General features: G+C 43.2%; 2 protein-coding genes across 5 annotated transcripts; one reads left to right on the plus strand and one right to left on the minus strand.

Moving 5' to 3' along the window:
- Window positions 1–144: 144 nt before the first annotated feature.
- map2k4a (mitogen-activated protein kinase kinase 4a) lies at window positions 145–15597 on the minus strand. 3 transcript variants are annotated; one of them, XM_086090338.1, is made up of 13 exons: window positions 15123–15597; window positions 13478–13513; window positions 12258–12290; window positions 9090–9192; window positions 8604–8778; window positions 8403–8522; window positions 5129–5248; window positions 4990–5041; window positions 4639–4766; window positions 2047–2124; window positions 1822–1970; window positions 766–811; window positions 145–684 (listed from the first exon to the last, which is right to left on the minus strand). In XM_086090338.1, exons 1-13 carry the CDS (start codon window positions 15256–15258, stop codon window positions 571–573), a joined length of 1290 nt encoding a protein of 429 aa, XP_085946464.1. In that variant the 5' UTR covers window positions 15259–15597; the 3' UTR covers window positions 145–570. The 3 variants fall into 3 exon arrangements, with proteins under 3 accessions (XP_085946464.1, XP_085946466.1, XP_085946465.1); XM_086090340.1 differs by lacking the exon at window positions 12258–12290 and having other exon boundaries at window positions 9090–9180; window positions 15123–15595; XM_086090339.1 differs by lacking the exon at window positions 12258–12290 and having other exon boundaries at window positions 15123–15594.
- Window positions 15598–16112: 515 nt separating this feature from the next.
- tmem220 (transmembrane protein 220) lies at window positions 16113–19953 on the plus strand. 2 transcript variants are annotated; one of them, XM_086090341.1, is made up of 6 exons: window positions 16113–16634; window positions 16722–16751; window positions 16853–16913; window positions 17180–17303; window positions 19310–19369; window positions 19438–19949. In XM_086090341.1, exons 1-6 carry the CDS (start codon window positions 16404–16406, stop codon window positions 19568–19570), a joined length of 639 nt encoding a protein of 212 aa, XP_085946467.1. In that variant the 5' UTR covers window positions 16113–16403; the 3' UTR covers window positions 19571–19949. The 2 variants fall into 2 exon arrangements, with proteins under 2 accessions (XP_085946467.1, XP_085946468.1); XM_086090342.1 differs by lacking the exon at window positions 19310–19369 and having other exon boundaries at window positions 19438–19953.
- Window positions 19954–20177: the final 224 nt, after the last annotated feature.

Here is a 20177-nt window from a genome sequence, read left to right on the forward strand (position 1 = left end):
GTTCAGCCCTGTGTTTGAGTGTCATGCACATATTTTGTGGGGTTTAATTGATTGTACTTACTCTATTCATTATTTTTTGTCCATTCTAATCAAGACAGAAATGATTTCAAAAAGTCAAGGCATGACACACACACATTGTTTTGAATATTATTCTGGTCTTTATTTAGATTCTCTCAGCATATCCTGGCTTACATCATAAACAACTTTAACCTCTCACTTCTGACTTTTTACTCACTTTTGACATGACAAGTTTGAGAGGAGACCAAACACAACAAGATGCTTTCAATTCACACACACGCGCGCACTCAGCATGTTTCCAGCAGGAGGCAACATTTCCTATTTCTCCATAATAATAATAATAATAATTAGCATTCATCTGGATGTAGTCATGATATCGCTGAGACACACACTCATCATGACGGCTGTGTGTGTGCGTTTGTGAGTGTGACATGAAGAAGATGGACGTGCTATTTGCTCATAATTTTGCTTGTTTTGTGTCTGGCTTGAAGTATTCATTGTAGCAGTTAGATGAATGAACGGATATGTGTGTATTTATTTTGCTAATGGCAATCAGTCCATGTACGAAGGCGAGCTAGGAGAAGCCGGCATCTGATCCAGAAGTCTGCATACATATGCGGCCACGTCCACCGGACGCTCCTCGTACATCTGAATAAATGGATCTTTCTGGAAGAGCACACGCAAAAAACATGATGTTAAAAATGTGGTGTAAGATATTGTCACATGCTGATGACAAAATCAACTCACCAGCAGCTCTTTATACTTTGGCCTTTTGGATTCGTCCTTGGTAAGGCTTCAGTGACAAGAGAAAGTTATAATGACTATTATTGTAATTGTTAAACGGTTTAAAAACAAACCATACAAAGTGCACTTTAGCATTCTGTCCACTAAAGGACATGCTTTATTTTTGTAACGCAAGAATCAATACTACAGTCCTAAGTAAGAATTGTTTTTTGTTTTTGTTTTCAAAAGAATGATGTTTCAGCAGGGGAAAAAAGTCTTGAATAGATTTGGCTTTCTCTCTAGGGAAAAAGATTATTGAAATATAATTAAAATAAATAAATAAATACTTTTTTCCCTTGAAATAAAATACCCCTTTTTCTAGAAAACTGATGTGTGGGGAATATAATTATAATTCATGATGATGATTTTGTTGAGGCAAAAACAATTCTGGACAAAACACCAATCATTTTTACAATAAAAAAATAAGAAAAAAGGGGAAACAACTATTCATGGTATAATAGACTGCATTTATAATTAAAAAAAAAATAATAATAATTTGTCAAATTAAAATTCCTGAAAAAATATATGCCTTTTTCTTCTTGGGGGAAAAAGATTACTGATAAAAATCCATCTTTGTACCTGGAAAAATATAAGAATCATTCTAGGGTTTTTTTCTTTCCCCTTGACATAAAATGTTTTCCCCCCCCCAGACTGAATGGTCTTTTGCGGGGATGCTATTTTAATTTAATATATTATTGTATAAATGTCAATCAACAGTCCTCTGAGTGAAAATATAATTACAATGTGGCCTGTGACAAAAAATTTGTTTGAATCCCTGTTTTGGACTAAGCATAGTTTTTTCAGTAGTGTCCAAATTTTACCAAAATTAGACTTAACCCATTTACCCACATGTTTTGGGAGATCTAGCAGTTAATGATCATATACGGAAATTGATGTTTTCTTGTTTTTTTTCATCAAAACAATACAGAAATGTCATCTTTCACCATGGCAACAAGCAATGCATTTATTTTCCTTGGTAGCGTGGAGCCCAAATAAAAATACTGAAGAATGTGTTCTTACCACACATTGACGAAAGAGATGAATTTGGGCGAGAAGCGTCTTTCGTCAGAGTTGCTAAGCTGCGGTGGGTCTCCCCGGACCACCTGAGTCAGCTGATCGAACACGCTGTTCCATTTCGGGTACGGGAAGCGCCCCGTCGCCAGCTCGTACTGGAACGTGGCCACACACATTTAGCAAGAAGAAATATTTCAAGATACCAATCATCAGTCAAGAGTGGAAGCTCACCAATGTGATTCCCAAACTCCAAACGTCTGAGCGCACGTCGTAACCTTGCCGCGACGCGCAGGGGTCAATTCGCTCCGGCTGGAAAAACAAACACACACAAAAACAATTACACACAGACACACACACGCTGTTGCAGTACTGTGATAACGTTTCAAATTAGGGCTTCAAACTTGGGTTATAAATTAGGGTCTGAAACTTGGATTACGGTTTCAAACAGTTTTGAATTTGGGTTTAAGTCAAGGGTTTCAAATTTGGCTTGGATTAGAACTTCAAACAAGGCTTTAGGTTAGGGTTTCAAGTCAAGGCTTTAAAACAGGGTTACAGTTTCAAGGCAGTGTTGTTATGATTTCAAAATAGTGTTTCAAAGGATAAATCTTTTCAAACCTGTGTTAGGGTGTGAAATTAGAAATGTAAACAAGCTTTGATGTTTCAAGTTTGGGGTTCAATATTTAGGTTAGGGTTTCAAATTGGGGTTAGCATTTAAAATGTGAATGTCACGACATTGCTAGCGTTTCAAACTGGGATTTTAAGAAAGAGTTATGGTTTCAAGTAAAGGGTTACGGTTACAAAGTAGGGTTTAAAAAAAAAAGTGTTTGGAAAGTGTTATGGTGTCTAACTGGGAATTCAAACACAGTATGGGTTTTTTCAAATTACGGTTTGAAGCTTAAGGTAGGGTTTCAAATTACGGTTGCAAGCCACTGAAGCCAGGGTTTGAGTTCCAAATTGGTGTTGGAAGGCATCATGGAGTAAGATTTTGTTTCAGATATGAGCCCTGAAGAGGACCAATCAATGAAGACTGGACGCGTTTGCATGCATTTGTGTGTGAGACGCTGGTCTGAGCACAACAGGCGTGTTTGCACGCCCAAACGCCACCGCCTTGTCAACGCTGGTCTGTGAAGCGTGTCACATGACCACAAACGCGATAAATTCCACACACTGAAGTGCCACATCGCCTCAAATCATTTCTCGAGTGTACCCTAACATGACTGCAATCGTGTGCATGCGTGTGTGTGCACGGAGGTCGCCAAATTTAGAGTGGAAAACTGCTTGGGGGGTGGGGGTGGGGGTGGGGGGTTGGGGGGGATGGTGTTGGTTGCTGATGTAAACGTAACCCCCAAAACACGAAATAACCAACATCATCACAACTCTGGCCAAAGTCAACATACTCAAAACACCAAAAATAAATAAATAAAATATAAAATAAGTTAGTCTACAATAAGTTAAAAAAATACTGTGGAGGGTGGAAATACAAAATGATTTGAATGTTCGAGTTAGTGGTTTGTGGGAAATGTCTTACAATGTGGCATACTGGAACCACACCACTGCCATATATATTTCTTAGTTTCACTAATTATCCACTTGTAACAAAAAGCTTTATTAGAAATTTATTAAATGAGTGTTTTGTTTAAGCATAATTTATTTTAGTCTTGAGCGTGAAACTCAAGCATCTTTATGTAGTCCAGGGGTCAGCAAACTTTTTGAAAGTGAGTGCTACTTCTTCTTAGGTACTGATTAATACGAAGGGCTACCAGTTTGAAACACACTTCTGAAGTCACAAATTTGGACAAATTATAAGGGATCATTTCAACGTAGTTGTGCCCCTACCTTTTATCCACGATAGCTTTGATTAGGTCACCATTAAACCACTGAGTTTGGGCGTTACCTGGTGGCCATGTTGGTGACACCTGGCATAATCTGTCAAATACGTTGGTGCACTGTTGCTTTAGAGTGGAAATCAACCTTAAACATTTCTTGACAATAATATGCTATATGTGACTTCACTAGTCTAAACATGACATTCTGATTAATATTATATTTGTGGAATATGAGTTATGAAGCAAAATCCAGGCGGCCATTTTGCCACTTGCTGTCGATTGAAGATGACGTCAATGTTGCTCAGGGAACAAGCAATCAGAGCTCATCTGTTTTCTGAAGCTGAGTTGTGATTGGTTGTTGCCTGAGACCTGAGCAACATTGATGTCATCTTCAGTAGACAGCAAGTGGCAAAATGTCCACCCCCTGAGATGGATTTTGCTGCTTAACTCATGTTCCACTAACGCAATATTAACCAGAATACCATATTTAGACTAGTGGGGCTGCATAGAATATATTATTGTAAAAAAAAAAAGGGGGGGGGGGGCTTTTGACTTATGCCACCGTAAAGAATTGTGGGTAACATCCTTTCGTAATGGTTGCTCAGGAGAAACCTTTGCTAAAGGTGGCATACGGGTACCTTTCCGAAGCATAAGCATTCGAAAGCTCCTATCCTCCAAGTACTTATGGGGACAGGAAAGGATAGGAAAGAAAATTACCTAAGCAAAAAGTAGAATCCGAAGAGGCTTAAGTGGTTCCTGCACCTTGCCTAAGGCTGGCCCTACAGGTTAGTGGACTTACATCTCCTTTGATGGAGCAAACACCATCCTAGTACCCATGAAACATCGAATATTGTCAAACTCAATTTCACACACGAGCTCAACTAATGATCCAACAAAGCAAGGCAATGAACGTGACGAGACGAGACGAGAGCAGGAAGAAGCCAGCATAGAGCAACGCATCAATCCTACATCATTCAGGAACTGGTGTGAGACTTACGGCCATGTAGGGCCGGCATCCGGCATCGCGTGTTTTGGCGATGGAGTCAACCAACTGGCCGCTGATACCAAAGTCGCACAGTTTGATGTTTCCGTTTCGGTCCAGGAGAATGTTTGACGGCTTGATGTCTGAATAAACACATCAAATAAACATTAGCGCTGCAAGACCTTGACTAGCTCTCCAATTTAGTCGTCTTTGGGCATGTTGAAGCCTCCACAATGGACATTAATACATCGGAATAAAATCTAAATTTCAACAAATAATAAATAAAATAAGAGGGCTTTCATACTGCTTGGTGTGAAAATACGGTAATAATCAAAAGCATAATATCATCGTAATAAGGTGTCTTACCTCTGTGGATTATTTTCAAGTTTTCTTTTAGGTGGTTGAGTGCTTTCACAGTCTAAAAGTAGGAAGAAGTTAAACGTTAGATGGGAAGACTTGAGAGGTAGTAAATGATGATGATAATGATGGCGAGGTAAAAACTCACAGCTAAAGTAATTTTCCCCAAGATTTCCTCAGGAATGACATCATCTAGTGAGCAATACACAAACTTGTAGAACTTGTCTAAGGAGGTAGCCATGAGTTCCATGCAGATCCAACAGTCGCCCTGCAACACGCATACAAACAATTTTTTTAGTCGGGAATATTCCGGAACATCAGACACACCTTGGATCATCCCAGACACAGATGTATATACTTAGGCATAGACATAATTGTGAGACCTTATTGAGTTAGTTGGCCCATTTTGCCACAGTACATGTCCCAAGAAAAAGGTCCTGAGTCTTAAACTAATTGCAAGTTCTAGTCCCAAGACTCACGCCCCAAACCAAGGTTCTAGTAATGAGAAAGTTCCGTTCCGTTCCGTCTTCAATTCCGCTTATCCGGGGTCGGGTCGCGGGGGTAGCAGCTTTAGCAGGGAAGCCCAGACTTCCCTCTCCCCAGCAACTTCAGCCAGCTCCTCCGACGGGATCCCAAGGCATTCCCAAGCCAGCCGTGAGACGTAGTCTCTCCAACGTGTCCTGGGTCGTCCCCGGGGCCTCCCGCCGGTAGGACATGCCCGGAACACCTCCCCAGGGAGGCGCCCAGGAGGCATCCGAACCAGATGCCCGAGTTACCTCAACTGGTTCCTCTCAACATGGAGGAGTAGCGGCTCGACGCTGAGTCCCTCCCGGATGACCGAGCTTCTCATCCTATCTCTAAGGGAGAGCCTGGCTACCCTGCGCAGGAAACTCATTTCGGCCGCTTGTATCCGGGATCTTGTTCTTTCGGTCACGACCCACAGCTCGTGACCATAGGTGAGGGCAGGAACGTAGATCGACTGGTAAATCGAGAGCTTTGCCTTTCGGCTCAGCTCCTTCTTCACCACAACGGACCGATACAGCGTCCGCATCACTGCAGACGCTGCACCGATCCGTCTGTCGATCTCCCACTCTAACCTACCCCTCACTCGTGAACAAGACCCCAAGATACTTGAACTCCTCCACTTGGGGCAGGATCTCATCCCCGACCCGTAGAGGGCACTCCACCCTTTTCCGACTGATGTCCATGGTCTCGGATTTGGAGGTGCTGATCCTCATCCCAACCACTTCACACTCGGCTGCGATCTGCTCCAGCGAGAGCTGGAGATCACGGCTTGAAGAAGCCAACAGCACCACATCATCTGCAAAAAGCAGAGATGCAATGTTAAGGCCACCAAACCGGACCCCCTCAACATTCCGGCTGCACCTAGAAATTCTGTCCATAAAAGTTATGAACAGAATCGGTGACAAAGGGCAACCTTGGCGGAGTCCAACCCTCACAGGAAACGAATTTGACTTACTGCCAGCAATGCGGACCAAACTCTGACATCGGTCGTACAGGGACCGAATAGCCCGTATCAGGGGGCCCGGTACCCCATACTCCCGAAGCACCCCCTACAGGACTCCCCGAGGGACACGGTCAAACGCCTTCTCCAAGTCCACAAAGCACATGTGGACTGGTTGGGCGAACTCCCACGGACCCTCGAGGATCCTGCTGAGTGTGTAGAGCTGGTCCACTGTTCCACGGCCGGGACGAAAACCACACTGCTCCTCCTGGATCCGAGATTCAACTTCCCGAAGGACCCTCCTCTCCAGCACCCCCGAATAGACCTTACCTGGGAGGCTGAGGAGTATGATCCCTTTAAAGTTGTAACACACCCTCCAGTCCCCCTTCTTAAAAAGGGGAACCACCACCCCGGTCTGCCAATCCAGAGGCACTGTTCCTGATGTCCACGCGATGTTGTAGAGACGTGTCAACCATGACAGCCCCACAACATCCAGAGCCTTTAGGAACTCCGGGCGAACCTCATCCACCCCAGAGGCCCTGCCACCGAGAAGCTTTCCAACCACTTCAGTGACTTCGACCCTAGAGATAGGGGGGCCCACCTCAGAGTCACCAGACCCTGCTTCCTCAAAGGAAGGCGTGTCGGTGGAATTGAGGAGGTCTTCGAAGTATTCTCCCCACCGATTCACGACGTCCTGAGTCGAGGTCAACAGCACCCCATCTCCACTATACACAGTGTTAATGGTGCACTGCTTTCCTCTCCTGAGACGTCGGATGGTGGACCAGAATTTCCTCGAAGCCGTCCGGAAGTCGTTCTCCATGGCCTCACCGATCTCCTCCCATGTCCGAGTTTTTGCCTCAGCGACCACCGAAGCTGCATTCCGCTTGGCCAGCCGGTACCTGTCAGCAGCCTCCGGAGTCCCACAGGCCAAAAAGGCCCAATAGGACTCCTTCTTCAGCTTGACGGCATCCCTTACCGCTGGTGTCCACCAGCGGGTTCAAGGATTGCCGCCCCGACAGGCACCAACCACCTTACGGCCACAGCTCCGATCGGCCGCTTCAACAATGGAAGCGCGGAACATGGTCCACTCGGACTCAACGTCCCCCGCCTCCCCCGGGACAATGGAGAAGCTCTGCCGGAGGTGGGCGTTGAAACTCTTTCTGACAGGGGATTCTGCCAGACGTTCCCAGCAGACTCTCACAATACGTTTGGGCCTGCCTGGTCGGACCAGCATCTTACCCCGCCATCGGAGCCAACACACCACCAGGTGGTGATCAGTTGAGTGCTCTGCCCCTCTCTTAACCCGAGTGTCCAACACATACGGCCGCAAACCCGATGACACGACTACAAAGTCGATCATCGAACTGCGGCCTAGGGTGTCCAGGTGCCAAGTGCACATATGGACACCCTTGTGCTTGAACATGGTGTTCGTTATAGTCAGTCCGTGGCAAGCAGAGAAGTCCAACAACAAAACACCGCTCGGGTTTTGATCGGGGGGGGGCCGTTCCTCCCAATCACGCCCCTCCAGGTCTCACTGTCACTACCCATGTGAGCGTTGAAGTCCCCCAGCAGAACAAAGGAGTCCCCAGGGGGAGCGCTTAATGAGAAAGTACTAGTCTCAAACGAAAGTGCTCATCCCAATAAAAGGTTTAAGTCAAGACAAAAACACTATACGGGGAAAATCCCCGTTTTAGGGTGACCATGCTGCAATTGATGGTTCTAGTCCTGAGAGAAGGTACTAGTTTCAAGTTATGATGACCAAATACAATGAAAATACATTCTTCAGTCTACATCCCATGAGATGTGGTTTTGAGTATTTGAAGGTGGCTTCAACTCCAAACCAGCACATGAATGAACGAGACATCGTCTCCACTTTGCCACATCCAATGTAGAGGCTGTGCCGACGTACGATTCAGTGCTCAAGGTGGGGGTCTACATATACGTCTATGATACCGACCTCTCTGAAAAGAGCTCCGTAGAACTGCACGATGTAGGGACAGTCGCTGCTGCGCATTACCACGTCTAAGTCCATGAGGAGCTGCTTCTGCTCCTTCTCGTCCACAGTTGAGCGGATCCGCTGGAAAATCAGTGATTATGTAAGAACAATAACTTACCATATTTTTGGGCCGTGTGAAAGAGTGTGGGCGGGTGCGTTCACCTTGACCGCCATGATCTGGTTGCTGGGCTTGTGCACCATCTTGCTGACGGAGCCGTACGCCCCGCGGCCGATCTCGCCCAAATCCTTCAGGTCCTCGGCCGTGAAGTCCCAAAGCTGCTCGGGTGACAGCTTCAGCTTCCCGGACGACTCGATGCTGTGCGTTCTCAGCCTCTCGCTAAGCCGGGAAAAATAACATGTTACACACATTTAACAGGACAAAATAAGCAAGTTGAATGAAGGCAACTGGACTCTTCTTGTTTGTTGAAGACTTTTTGTTGTATATGAACTGTTCAAAGTTGTAAATTGTTGTAGATTTAAATTGTAGGTTGTTGTTATTGAGAGTTGTAATTTTTAGGTTACTCCAAGTTATATGCTGTTGCAACTTGCAAGTTTTAAATTGTTATTGTTTGGTGTGCCTGATGAATGAGCGTTTTACAGGATGACTGATGTAAACGGAACAAAATGGTAGTGATGGAGGTGGCTCACATGTGCGGGTTCTGGAAGGGTTGTCCGCCCGTGTTCAGTGTGAATCTGGTGGTGGGTTTGATGGGCGGGTTGGCGAAGTTCAGCTTGAGGGCTTTACGTTTACCTGACCAACATAAAAACAACAACGAGGAGTAAAGTCACCGACTGTTAAGACGATCCTTGAACGCGAAGAATATGAGGCAAAAAAAGGATGAGTGAGGAGATGCTCCATGCCACACAGACACCACGTTACGTTAGTAACCACACAACATCTTCATTTTGGAACGCGCTGATACATGCAAGAGTAAATGAGCGCCATCTAGAGGCTGCAGGAAACAGCAAGTCAAACTGCGTTCAGGTTCCAACAGTCCCAAAATAAAGTAAAACCATCTCAAGAGACCTCATATCAAAGGGTTAACTCTGCCAGTGTGTGTTTGGCTTTCTTCAGCTTTGGAGAAGAATATGGACAGGTAGTTTATGTTTTTTTTTTTTTTACACACTAGAGGGAACATTTGATGTTAAATTAACTTCTTAATGTGCTGTAAATAGATAGTTGTGTGTCCGGCTGTGTCAACTGTGAAATTAAATCTTTTGTTATCTGACAACTTCTGGAAATGCTTCCGAGGACGAGCAACTCTAAATGTTTCTATTTTAGACAAAACATTTGTGCTGCCCTCTGTCCATCATTTTTCCTTGGAATGTGTCAGTGGGCGGAGTGTCCTGCGCCTCACCTGCTGGCAATAATCAGCAGGTAATTCATTTTGACACAGGACACACAGAAAGGAAGATTGCTGAAACATTGCGTTTCGTTTACTCTCGTGCTTGTGGCCATAGTTCCCTACTACATGCAAGTCGTGCTTCTCGTCTTCTGTTTGTTTCCACTAAGTACTACTATGATCTTCTGTTGTTGATTTTGCCTTTTACTTGTGTACGTATTTTAGTTTTGTGTTTCGTTTAGTATCATCCTCACATGGCACTCCATCCACCTATCTTAGCAATTTTGGTTCACTTTACACGCCAACCTTGTTTTTTTTATTCACGCTTACATGCTCCTTTTGTTCAATTAAAAACTGTAAAATTTGCTCTACCACCGGCATGTTTATTCATTCCTGGAAATACACAGCCCAAAAACAAAACAATTTCCCAATGGCAAGAAAAATACATTATACTCTAGAAAAAAAGGTAAATATTCCTAATCCTTGAGGTATTTTGACAAAAAAAATACCACAGACATGTTATTAACACGTGACAACTGTTTGGAATTGCATAAACAATACACAAAGTCTCCTTTAAAACAGAAAGCCCTAGACTGGCATCAAAATACTGTTTGTGTGTGATGATTAGTGACGATAAGACCGTAGTCATGTGGTCCAATCATAGTCAAGTACTGTTACAGCTTTATTTTGATTGGCTTATACAGTACTTCCCGATTGCCATTGGCTTGATAGCCATTACCTTCTAGTGAACAAAGAAAGTGATGTAAATAATCTGCGGCTGGGATTGACCAACTGTTTGCGATGATTGACAAAGGCGTTACCGTATTTTATTATGTTAACTGCTCGTTAAGTTTCAAAAGTAATTCACTGTTTTCAACACATTTATTTTTGAAGCGGTTATCTTCTAAATGTACTGCTTGTGACTCAACCCAACTTTATTTATGTAGCCCTTTCACAGGTACAATAATTGTTACGGTTGAAAATATTTAAAACATTGCCTGCAAAGTTCATAGGATGGCAACAGTTTGGAAGCAGGAACAAATTATTATAAATCTGAATTTGTAGTCATTCAAAAATACTAAAATAATATAAATAACTCTGCTACGTGCTTGAATCAAATAGAAAATTCTAGACTTCCCTCAAACGCATCAGATGAATGTGTTGTGACATTCCATTGTACGTGTGTGTGTGTTTATGAGTGTTCTTCAGTAGTTTAAGTGCAAAAAATAGCAATACTTAAAGAAAAGTGAAAGGACAGTGTACAGGCACCATCATTGCTATTGGTTAAAACTTTCATTCAGGAAGTTTTGAATGCTTTTAAGTAGGAAATGTTTCATCCCAGCAAATAAAGAGAAAAGGTAGAAAAGTGTCAGAGTCAAAGAGCGTCTGAGCTTAGGACTTGTGCCGACCTACAGAAAATAAACAGTAATAAAATGTTCTCGGGGGAAAGCTTTTTGGGTAAGAATTGACCAGCGATTACTATTCGTCAATCATCGCCATGGAAACTGTGTACGCTGGCCTGCAATGTGCGTCAATTAATATTTATCGACGGGATGGGGGGGGCCAGCCACCGGAATTCCTGATGATGTCTGGTCGTCACTTTCACTATCAATCTGATGTAACGCTGCGTGCTGCAGTCCACCCCACCCCACAATGTAACGTTTATATTCCCCACAATGTAATGTTTACTTCGCTGTAAAATCGGGAGATTAAGTCAAGTCAAGTGGGAGAAATGACTGATCTGGACTCTGGAGCCACGTGGTTGAAATTCAGGAGAGTTTGCAAGTATGCTCTGTGCTAAGTCTTCAGTAATAAAGTTGTGCTCGTATGTGTGTGTGCAGGGTGCACATTATGAAGGGAGCGTGCACTGCACAGTTTCGGCTACTTGTGGCAGTAGCGATTCGAAATTCAATTTCCTATATAGAGCAGCTTTAAACTACAATTTCAAATGTATGCCATCAGTTAGGGGGGGGGGGTCTAAAAAGAGCATTACGCTTTACATTTTTGGCTTTTCCAGAATTGATCGCAAAATAAGTGATAGTCTGGTATTATTTCAAGGGAAGATTTTTAAGATGAAGAAAATGTTAAACAACAATTAAGTACATGGAAATACACCACAGAAAAAGTTTTTTTTATCCATTGGGCAACTGCCGTACACACCACTGCGAATCAAAATGGTACGAGCCAGGAGAAAACCCTGCAGTTAAATAATTGTATATTACTAAATAGTTGGTTAATTAATTATAGTTTATAGAATTAGAATATAGAAATGGCATGATAATGAGCTGACTAAAATAAACAATTTGACATCTAATTGACATTTTATCCTGTAGTCTGCCAAGAAGTAGACGGGTCCAGCGGCACAAGCCCGCTCTTGACGTGGATTAGCAACGAGCAGCAAAACACACACACACATCCACACACTAATTTTAGAAGTTGTGAGCGCGCACACACACAATGAGCTTGGTCTTACTTGGGGGGGCTCCAGACAGGTTTATCTGAAAGCCTGGAGGCGAGAACACAACGTTTACTTCCTGTTCAACAATTTCCTGTTTGGACCGACATGCACGTGCAACATCCAACATGGCTGACACTGAGGCATGTGGGTGAAGTGGGGGAGGGGGACACACGTGAAAAATGATAAGAAATAATGTATAAAAAGATACGGGAGCGTGGTCTCCTTGTGGGCAGTCTCACCGTTGTTCCGCGTTAGCGAGCGTTAGTTAGCAGCGTGGAAGGGGGGGAAAAAATCAGAGCAGGAAGAGAAAACATGGAATCATCACATCATAAAAGAACACTAGAAGAACTCTTCTCTCAATAAAACATCACAATCACTCAGTAGCGCCTGTTTGGAAAACAACTGCCCCCGACATCAGTTTCATAGATCAACATGAAATTGGGTGGACATGCCTATATTGCCACTTGACGCACCAAAAGTCACAAGGACACATATCCATTTTTCAACAGGAAGTTGGCCATTCTTGTTTGAATTGTATCTTGGATGAACCATTTCTGTAGTGTCCCCTAAACGTTACATAAAATGAGCCTGACACCATTTTCACTGATCAACATGAAATTTGACATATGCGTCCGTCATGACGGGATGCATGAAAAAGTCTCATGCCCCAAATTGAACGTGAATGTTTAGATGCACACTTGGTTGTTGTTTACTTATTATTACTTTCTGTTTACTTCACCTTGCAAACCAAAGTAGAGATGGTAAAGGTTGACTCTGATTGGCTGCTGTCAAACACATTCTCTGCCACGTCTGCTTGAGTAAGAATGCTCACAGATGCTCAACGTAATATCATAATTCCTGATGATATAATCTGACCCAGCCTTTTATATAGAGCATTGCCCTTTGGAAGGTAATCGATGGATTGGGGGGGTTGTGGTAGGGCTGGCGTACATACTCCGCCCAAAAAATACCAAAAACATTTTGGGCCCGCGGACCGGTGGTCATAAACCACTGGTGTAAGAGATGAGGCAGCCATTGAATGATAAGATTCATATTGACAGACATCCTACATAATATTTCAATTCAAATCAACAAGGCCATCATTTATCACAATTTTATATTGCAAGCAGATGTGGTAATAATGTGGAATCAAGCACAGGGAAGAACTTGGTCATTAGCTGGGCTCATCTTTTGTTATCTAAAACTTGTAGACAAATCAATGAAATATGTCTTACCTGTTTCACTTTGACACCTCCAGCAGGTGTTGGCATCTGAAAAGGAAACATTTTCCATCAGTTCATTCATTTCACATTGTATGAATATTCATTCATGTTTCACAGAGTTTCAAATTGCATACCTAAAAGTGAAAATGAGACATTCAGTATCAATTCATTCATTTTACATTGCATCAAGAAGGATGGATTAACAATCTTTAGCATTCCATTTTCATTGCAATTCAAACCTGCCAAATTCAATTAAGAGCTGGCTCACTCACTTCACAGTATCTGATAACTACATAAGACGTGCTAACTGGTGAGGCTATGAGAGTTTCTGGATGAGTTTGGCTTGTACAAAATTGACTTGTCCACGTCAAGTCCTCAAGCGCCACTGATTGGGTTCAAGTACATGAAGAATGAAGCCAAGTTTAGACACAACCCGAGTCGTGAATGTCAAGGGTGTTGTGGTTTAATCGGAGGACTCAACATCGATTGAGTACCTTTATGTTGGTAGCAAATATATAAATATAATTTTAAACATATGTTCAGAAATCATTTTGCAAGGGGTTTGTTTTTAAATTGTGCATTTATGGAATGTTGTTTGGTTGTCCTGACTCCACCACCAAGAGGAAACAAGACAGTTGGTCACAGGTTTAATGACTCAAAGAAACATTCAGGTAGTATGATGTATTTGTTTGTGATATTTGATCCAGCGACTGCTCCTTGATACGTGACCCTGGTGGTTCAGGGAGTAGCCAAACCCCCAAGCTAACTCCCGACAGTGGTTTCCCTGATCAATAAAGAATAGGGGAGGACTATCATAATAAGACAAAAGAAAAAGTCTCAAGTCTGTCCAAGTTCAACAGAAAGTTGAACATAATTTTTTCAGTGGTGCCTCCTTGAACTTTAGAAAAACAGAACTCCTGACAACACTTTCACCACATAAAATTTAGGTGGACATGTTTATCATAACAGGATGTGTGGAAAGTCTCAAGGTTACATAGCCAAAATTGAATAAGAAATTGGTAATTTTCTGGGAAATTTGCTTCAGGAAAGCAAGAAAAAGATTGCTCCCAACCCCAATTTAACTGATCAACACAGAACTCATTGGGTGGACATCCTGACAGGATGCATGAAAACAACTCAAGGACAAAAAAAAGTCAGCCATTTGGGCAAATTACTTCAGATATGCCCCTAAAAAATTAGCGGAAAATGACCCCGGACGTAAATTGAAGTCACTATAATGTTAAGGATGCTGCGTTTTAAACGGAGGTGACTCAACGCCGATTGACTACCCTCGCGTTGATACAGAGAATAACTAAATATGATTTTAAACAGAAATTCAGAATATATTTGGCAAAGGTTTTGCTTTTGCAAAGCGCAGTTTTGGAACGGAATTAGTAGTGTTGGTTCTTTCCGTCCTTTAGCAGGTCACACCTAAACTGCCAACGCTACTGAACGTTCAGGTAGAAATATTGTTCATATTTATTATTGGTATTTGATATCTCCTCGCCTATTGATAGCTCCGTGTTACGTGCCCCTGGGGGGTGTTCGTCGTCCAGGAAAGTAACCCGCCGGCCGAAGCCCCCAGCGGCTAACACCCGAGCTAGATAGAGTTCACCTTCGCTGGGATTTATCCATCCGTGCCTTCGCTCACACTCACCCTGCAGGCTGCTCACGCTGCTAATGTGCTGCAAAGGCTGGTGGTGGGCAGCGTTCACCGTGCCGCCGTTGTTACTGCTGGCCGCAGAGGTCTTGTTGGGACCGGGACTCGCCATTGTTGTGTGTTTAAATTCCATCAGCGGCGGCGGCTGTCGGGCTGGCTGTCGGGCTGGCTGTCGAGCGGGCGGGCTGCCTGCGACGAGCTCAGACGCTTCTCCTGCTCGGCCCACGATCAATAATGCAGCACCATGTAGGCCCCGAGAGGCTGTCGGCGGGTATGGAGGCCGGTAAAAGTTGAGAGATTGGGGTTGAAAAACAGCTTGTGAGGAAGCTAGCTACCTGTGAAGAAAGGTGGCACTCACAACATCAGCGAGGCTAAGCTAAGCGAGCGAGAAAGCTAGCAGCGATCAGCTGACCAAGTGACTCTGACATATCTCTCTCTCTCTGTCTCTCTGTCTCTCTGTCTCTGTCTCTCTCTCTCTCTCTCTCTGTCTCTCTCTCTCTCTCTCTCTCTCTCTCTCTCTCTCTCTCTCTCTCTCTCTCTCTCTCTCTTCTCCCCCCCACACCTACAAACATATGAAGCCACAACAAACAAATATTTTTTTCCTTCTAACTGAAAGTCCTCATTTATTTATTTATGACGTATTTATTTATACTGACATGTATTATTTATTTTGCCACTGCAGCAGTATTTTTCCACGTTTTACATATTTTGATTTGTCTTTGTTTATTCTTCACATGTAAAGTTTTTTTTCCATTGACCTGAGTACGCGCACTTGCTCGCGAAAACCATCCCTTACGTAAGTCTAAAAAAAAAGATTTTCACACAGGTAAAGTTTTTTTTTTTACACTGACTTTAGTTGATTGACAGACAAAGCAAGTCAACGCCGTGTCATGTCACACACATGACATGTCAACTCCCCCACCCCCACCACACGAGCCAACCACAAACTCACAAGCCCCCAAAACCCGGAAGTGAGGCTAAAAATAAACTTTGCACTTTAGACCTCGGCTTCTTCATTTCTTAACTTGAGAGCGGGAGTTTGTATTTTTTTAAGTTATTTTTTTTAAAGAAAATTATTATTTGTTCTTTTTACTGTCTTATTTTGAATGTGTGTTAATTCCACCACTATCACAAATTAGTCTCCGCTAATTTCCGCTCAAACTGGATGTGTAAATCTTAGATTACGTCATTGCCGTGATTTTTTTTTTAAATTAACCTAACTGAGACTGAAAACAGTATTGTACAAACGAGGTCAGTAAAGTTGAGCGCTCGCGGTAAATGAACCAAACGAACATGAAATGCGGCGAAAAGGCGGATTACAGTCAGATCCCAACCAAGGACTCGGCGGGGACGCTTGAAAAAGGACGCCTGGACGTCTCGTGTGGGCGGTCGGAGATTAGGATGGCGTTCCAAATCAACGCGTACACGGCGACCACCTGGATGCTTGTTGTTTGGCGAGCATGCAATGGGATGATGTCTTTATTCTTTGGCTTGGCGACGTATGTACAGGTGAGCTTTCAAACTTTTACACAACAAAGTTCTACTCGTAGTTAATGAACACCACAACCACCCTGATGTTTGGACTGTGTTGGGCAGATCAACGACCCGGATGCCGCCTTGTGGATGGTAAATAATAAACACACGGGGGAAAAAACATAAATATGACGCCTTCAAGCCGACTTTGGTGAATAATAATCGAGCTTTGTGCATTTCCCCCCCTGTTCTAGTTTGGTTACGGTGTTCCTGCCCTCCTCTGTGCGTTCATTGGGCTCAAACCCCACGTGACAGGTATGCAAACCATAGATGCCTCGTTGTGAATGGCCCGTTCCTGCAACACGTCGACGCGCCCGCCATGTTAGACGTGGCATGTTATGTCTGCCTTGTCAATTAACGCAAGAAAATAGATTGACTCTACAGTTTCTGTATGCAAAATTATGTTATAATCGCCAAATAGCAAACACAACAAAAAAGTAGGCTAAATGTTTAAGTTCATGACATCTCAACTCCGTGACAGTCAACATGATTGCTCTGTGCTATTGTTGCTGTTTTTGCAGAAATGTTACCATGGAGACGTGTAGCTGACTTGCACATAATGTTGTGCACTGGTATGCTCCTGATCATTGGATGGAAGCTTTACGGCCAGAACACGACAGGTGTCTTCCAAGAAGAGGAGGCCAGGTAAGTGAAGAGAATACCCCAAGACTATGTGAACCCTAAGAATGTGTGAACATCCATGTTTTAGAGTGACCAGATAATAATAAAACATCCATCCATTTTCATAACCGCTTATTCCTCACAACAGTCGCGGGGTGCTGGAGCCTATCCCACCTGGCTTCGGGTAGTAGGCGGGGTACACCCTGAACTGGTTGAAAAATAATTTTTTAAATTTATTTTAGATAATTTTACCCATCAAAGTCATAAGATTACATTACATTTTTAAAATAATTTTAAAGCATCAAACAAGCCAAGCATGTTTAGTGCTGTCAAAGTTAAACCATTAACTGATTAATTAATCGCAAAAAATTATCGCATTAATCATGAATTAACGCAGATTAATCACACTATTAATTTTGACCATAGATTATCCTTTAGCGTGACAGCGGATGGCTACCTTTAAGGTATCACAGGTTATGTTTGAGCAATAAACATAATTACATGCATTCAAGTAAAGCATTTAATGAATGTTTGCGTACCACATATAGAATATTATGTCAAAATATTGGGGTCATTTTTTTCCTATTTTATATCATGCAAGTAATTAACTGATTAGAAAAAGAGGAAGATGAGCATGTGCAGTGGATAAAAAAATATTGAAGACGTCCTCATAACATTAAATGTCAAAATATTAACACATAACCGGTGCTCTTCAAATTTGGCGGAGAAAATATGTTGATAAAAAAGCCTTTTTAATTAAGCGATTAATAGTGATTAATCAATATATTGACAGCTCTAATATATATATATAACATACCATAAAGTACCAGCGGTAAGGGATGCCGTCGTGCTGAAGAAGGAGTCCTATTGGGGCTTTTTGACCGGTGGGACTCCGGAGGCCAAGTGGAATGCAGCTTCGGCGGTCGCTGAGGCAAAAACTCGGACATGGGAGGAGTTTGGTGAGGCCATGGAAAACGACTTCCGGGCGGCTTCAAAGACATTCTGGTCCACCATCCGGCGTCTCAGGAGAGGAAAGCAGTGCGCTATTAACATTGTGTATAGTGGGGATGGGGTGCTGCTGACCTCGACTCGGGACGTCGTGAATCGGTGGGAAGAATACTTCGAAGACCTCCTCAATTCCACCGACACGTCTTCCTTTGACGAAGCAGGGTCTGGGGACTCTGAGGTGGGCTCCCTTATCTCTGGGGTTGAAGTCACTGAGGTGGTTGGAAAGCTCCTCGGTGGCAAAGCCCCGGGGGTGGATAAGATCCGCCCAGAGTTCCTAAAGCCTCTGGATGTTGTGGGGCTGTCGTGGTTGACACGCCTCTACAACATCGCGTGAACATCGGACATCTACGTTCCTACCCTCACCTATGGTCACGAGCTGTGGGAACAACATCCCGGATACAAGCGGCCGAAACGAGTTTCCTATGCAGGGTATCCGGGCTCTCCCTTAGAGATAGGGTGAGAAGCTCGGTCATCCGGGAGGGACTCTGTGTCGAGCCGCTACTCCTCCGCGTTGAGCGGAACCAGTTGAGGTGGCTCGGGCATCTGGTTAGGATGCCTCCTGGACGGCTCCCTGGAGAGGTGTTCCAGGCATGTCCCACCGGCGGGAGGCCCCGGGGACGACCCAGGACACGCTGGAGAGACTGTCTCTCAGCTGGTCTGGGAACGCCTTGGGATCCCGTCGAAGGAGCTGGTTGAAGTGGCTGGGGAGGGGGAAGTCTGGACTTCCCTGCTAAAGCTGCTGCCCCCGCGACCCAACCTCGGATAAGCGGTAGATGATGGATGGATAAACCATAAAGTTTAAAATAATATTTAAACAACAAAAATACAGTACACCCCTATTTGATTGAAAATGGTTTGATCCTCCCGACTCTAGAATTGCATCTGGTTCTCACCTCTGTTGAATCATATAGTAATAAAATGAAAACACGTAGAGAAAATGTACACACTTGTATTCAGTTTTTTTTTACTATTATTTTAATTGTTCTTTTTTTCCCCCTTTCTTTTATTTTTATTTTTTTTAGAGAATTTGGTGGTGTGGTGCTGACCGTTTTGTGGCTTCTGTTGTGTCGTCACTCCGGAAGGTGCAGTCAACTCAATACATTATATAGAAGTTTGATTGAAGTAACATCCACGCTTTGTCGTCCTGCAGGTCGGCGGTGGGCAAGCTGAGAGTTTCGGCCGCTGTCTTCGTCACTCTCTTTCCGTTTGTGTGCTGGTTTTACTTCCACATCCACGAGGAGCTGCGTGCCAACTGGCCGTCGCACTGCAAAACTGCACTTTAACAGCAACAAAAGAACCTTCTATTTGGAGCATGATTGAAAATGATGGACCAATAATCGTGTTTGATGAAGCAAGATGTGCCATTTTGTACTAGAATTGCTTAATGTGCAATTTCATGTTATTTAATTTTATAAAACCATTTGTGTGAATCTGTGAGATACAAATATTTTGTAACTGTAATGTAATTATCCAGTGATTTCATAAGTAAATGAGAGTTAAGCTATTTTTTTCTGTTGTTTAAAATGAATATTTTGTAAAATTGACAGTAACATTTATTCTGTCTTTTTCTTCTGTACAGATTTCACCTTTCAGTCTTTTTTATTTTTATTTTCACCTTAAAGAAATGTAAGTGCTTTTGACTGTATGAAAGATTCTATATAAATAAATTGGTTTGATTTGATCCATTCTTCTATTTTGCGTCAGTAATTTTGCATCGTGACTTTCTGACTTCATAGTGCATTTATTATTAACGGTAATTATTTTTGCATCCTGTAGTCGGCAGCACAGAAAGTTAAACAAATGACTGACGACGAAGACACTACTTCCGGTTTTTACGCAAGCTGATCTGAGAGCAGCCATCTGCCAAATGTATCCACTGATCGAATGTAT

The sequence above is a fragment of the Leptonotus elevatus genome, chromosome 1 (assembly GCF_054856555.1).
Source record: "Leptonotus elevatus isolate MCC_2025b chromosome 1, RoL_Lele_1.0, whole genome shotgun sequence".
Lineage (NCBI taxonomy): Eukaryota > Metazoa > Chordata > Actinopteri > Syngnathiformes > Syngnathidae > Leptonotus > Leptonotus elevatus.

Coding starts and splice junctions, on each gene's coding strand:
- map2k4a (XM_086090338.1), bottom strand. CDS start 15,258: ATGGAATTTAAACACACAACAATGGCGAGTCCCGGTCCCAACAAGACC. Junction 5,249..8,402: donor ACGGAGCTCTTTTCAGAGAG/GTCGGTATCATA, acceptor TGCGTGTTGCAG/GGCGACTGTTGGATCTGCAT. Junction 4,767..4,989: donor CTTGAAAATAATCCACAGAG/GTAAGACACCTT, acceptor GTGTTTATTCAG/ACATCAAGCCGTCAAACATT.
- tmem220 (XM_086090341.1), top strand. CDS start 16,404: ATGAACCAAACGAACATGAAATGCGGCGAAAAGGCGGATTACAGTCAG. Junction 16,752..16,852: donor CGGATGCCGCCTTGTGGATG/GTAAATAATAAA, acceptor CCCCTGTTCTAG/TTTGGTTACGGTGTTCCTGC. Junction 16,914..17,179: donor GCTCAAACCCCACGTGACAG/GTATGCAAACCA, acceptor CTGTTTTTGCAG/AAATGTTACCATGGAGACGT.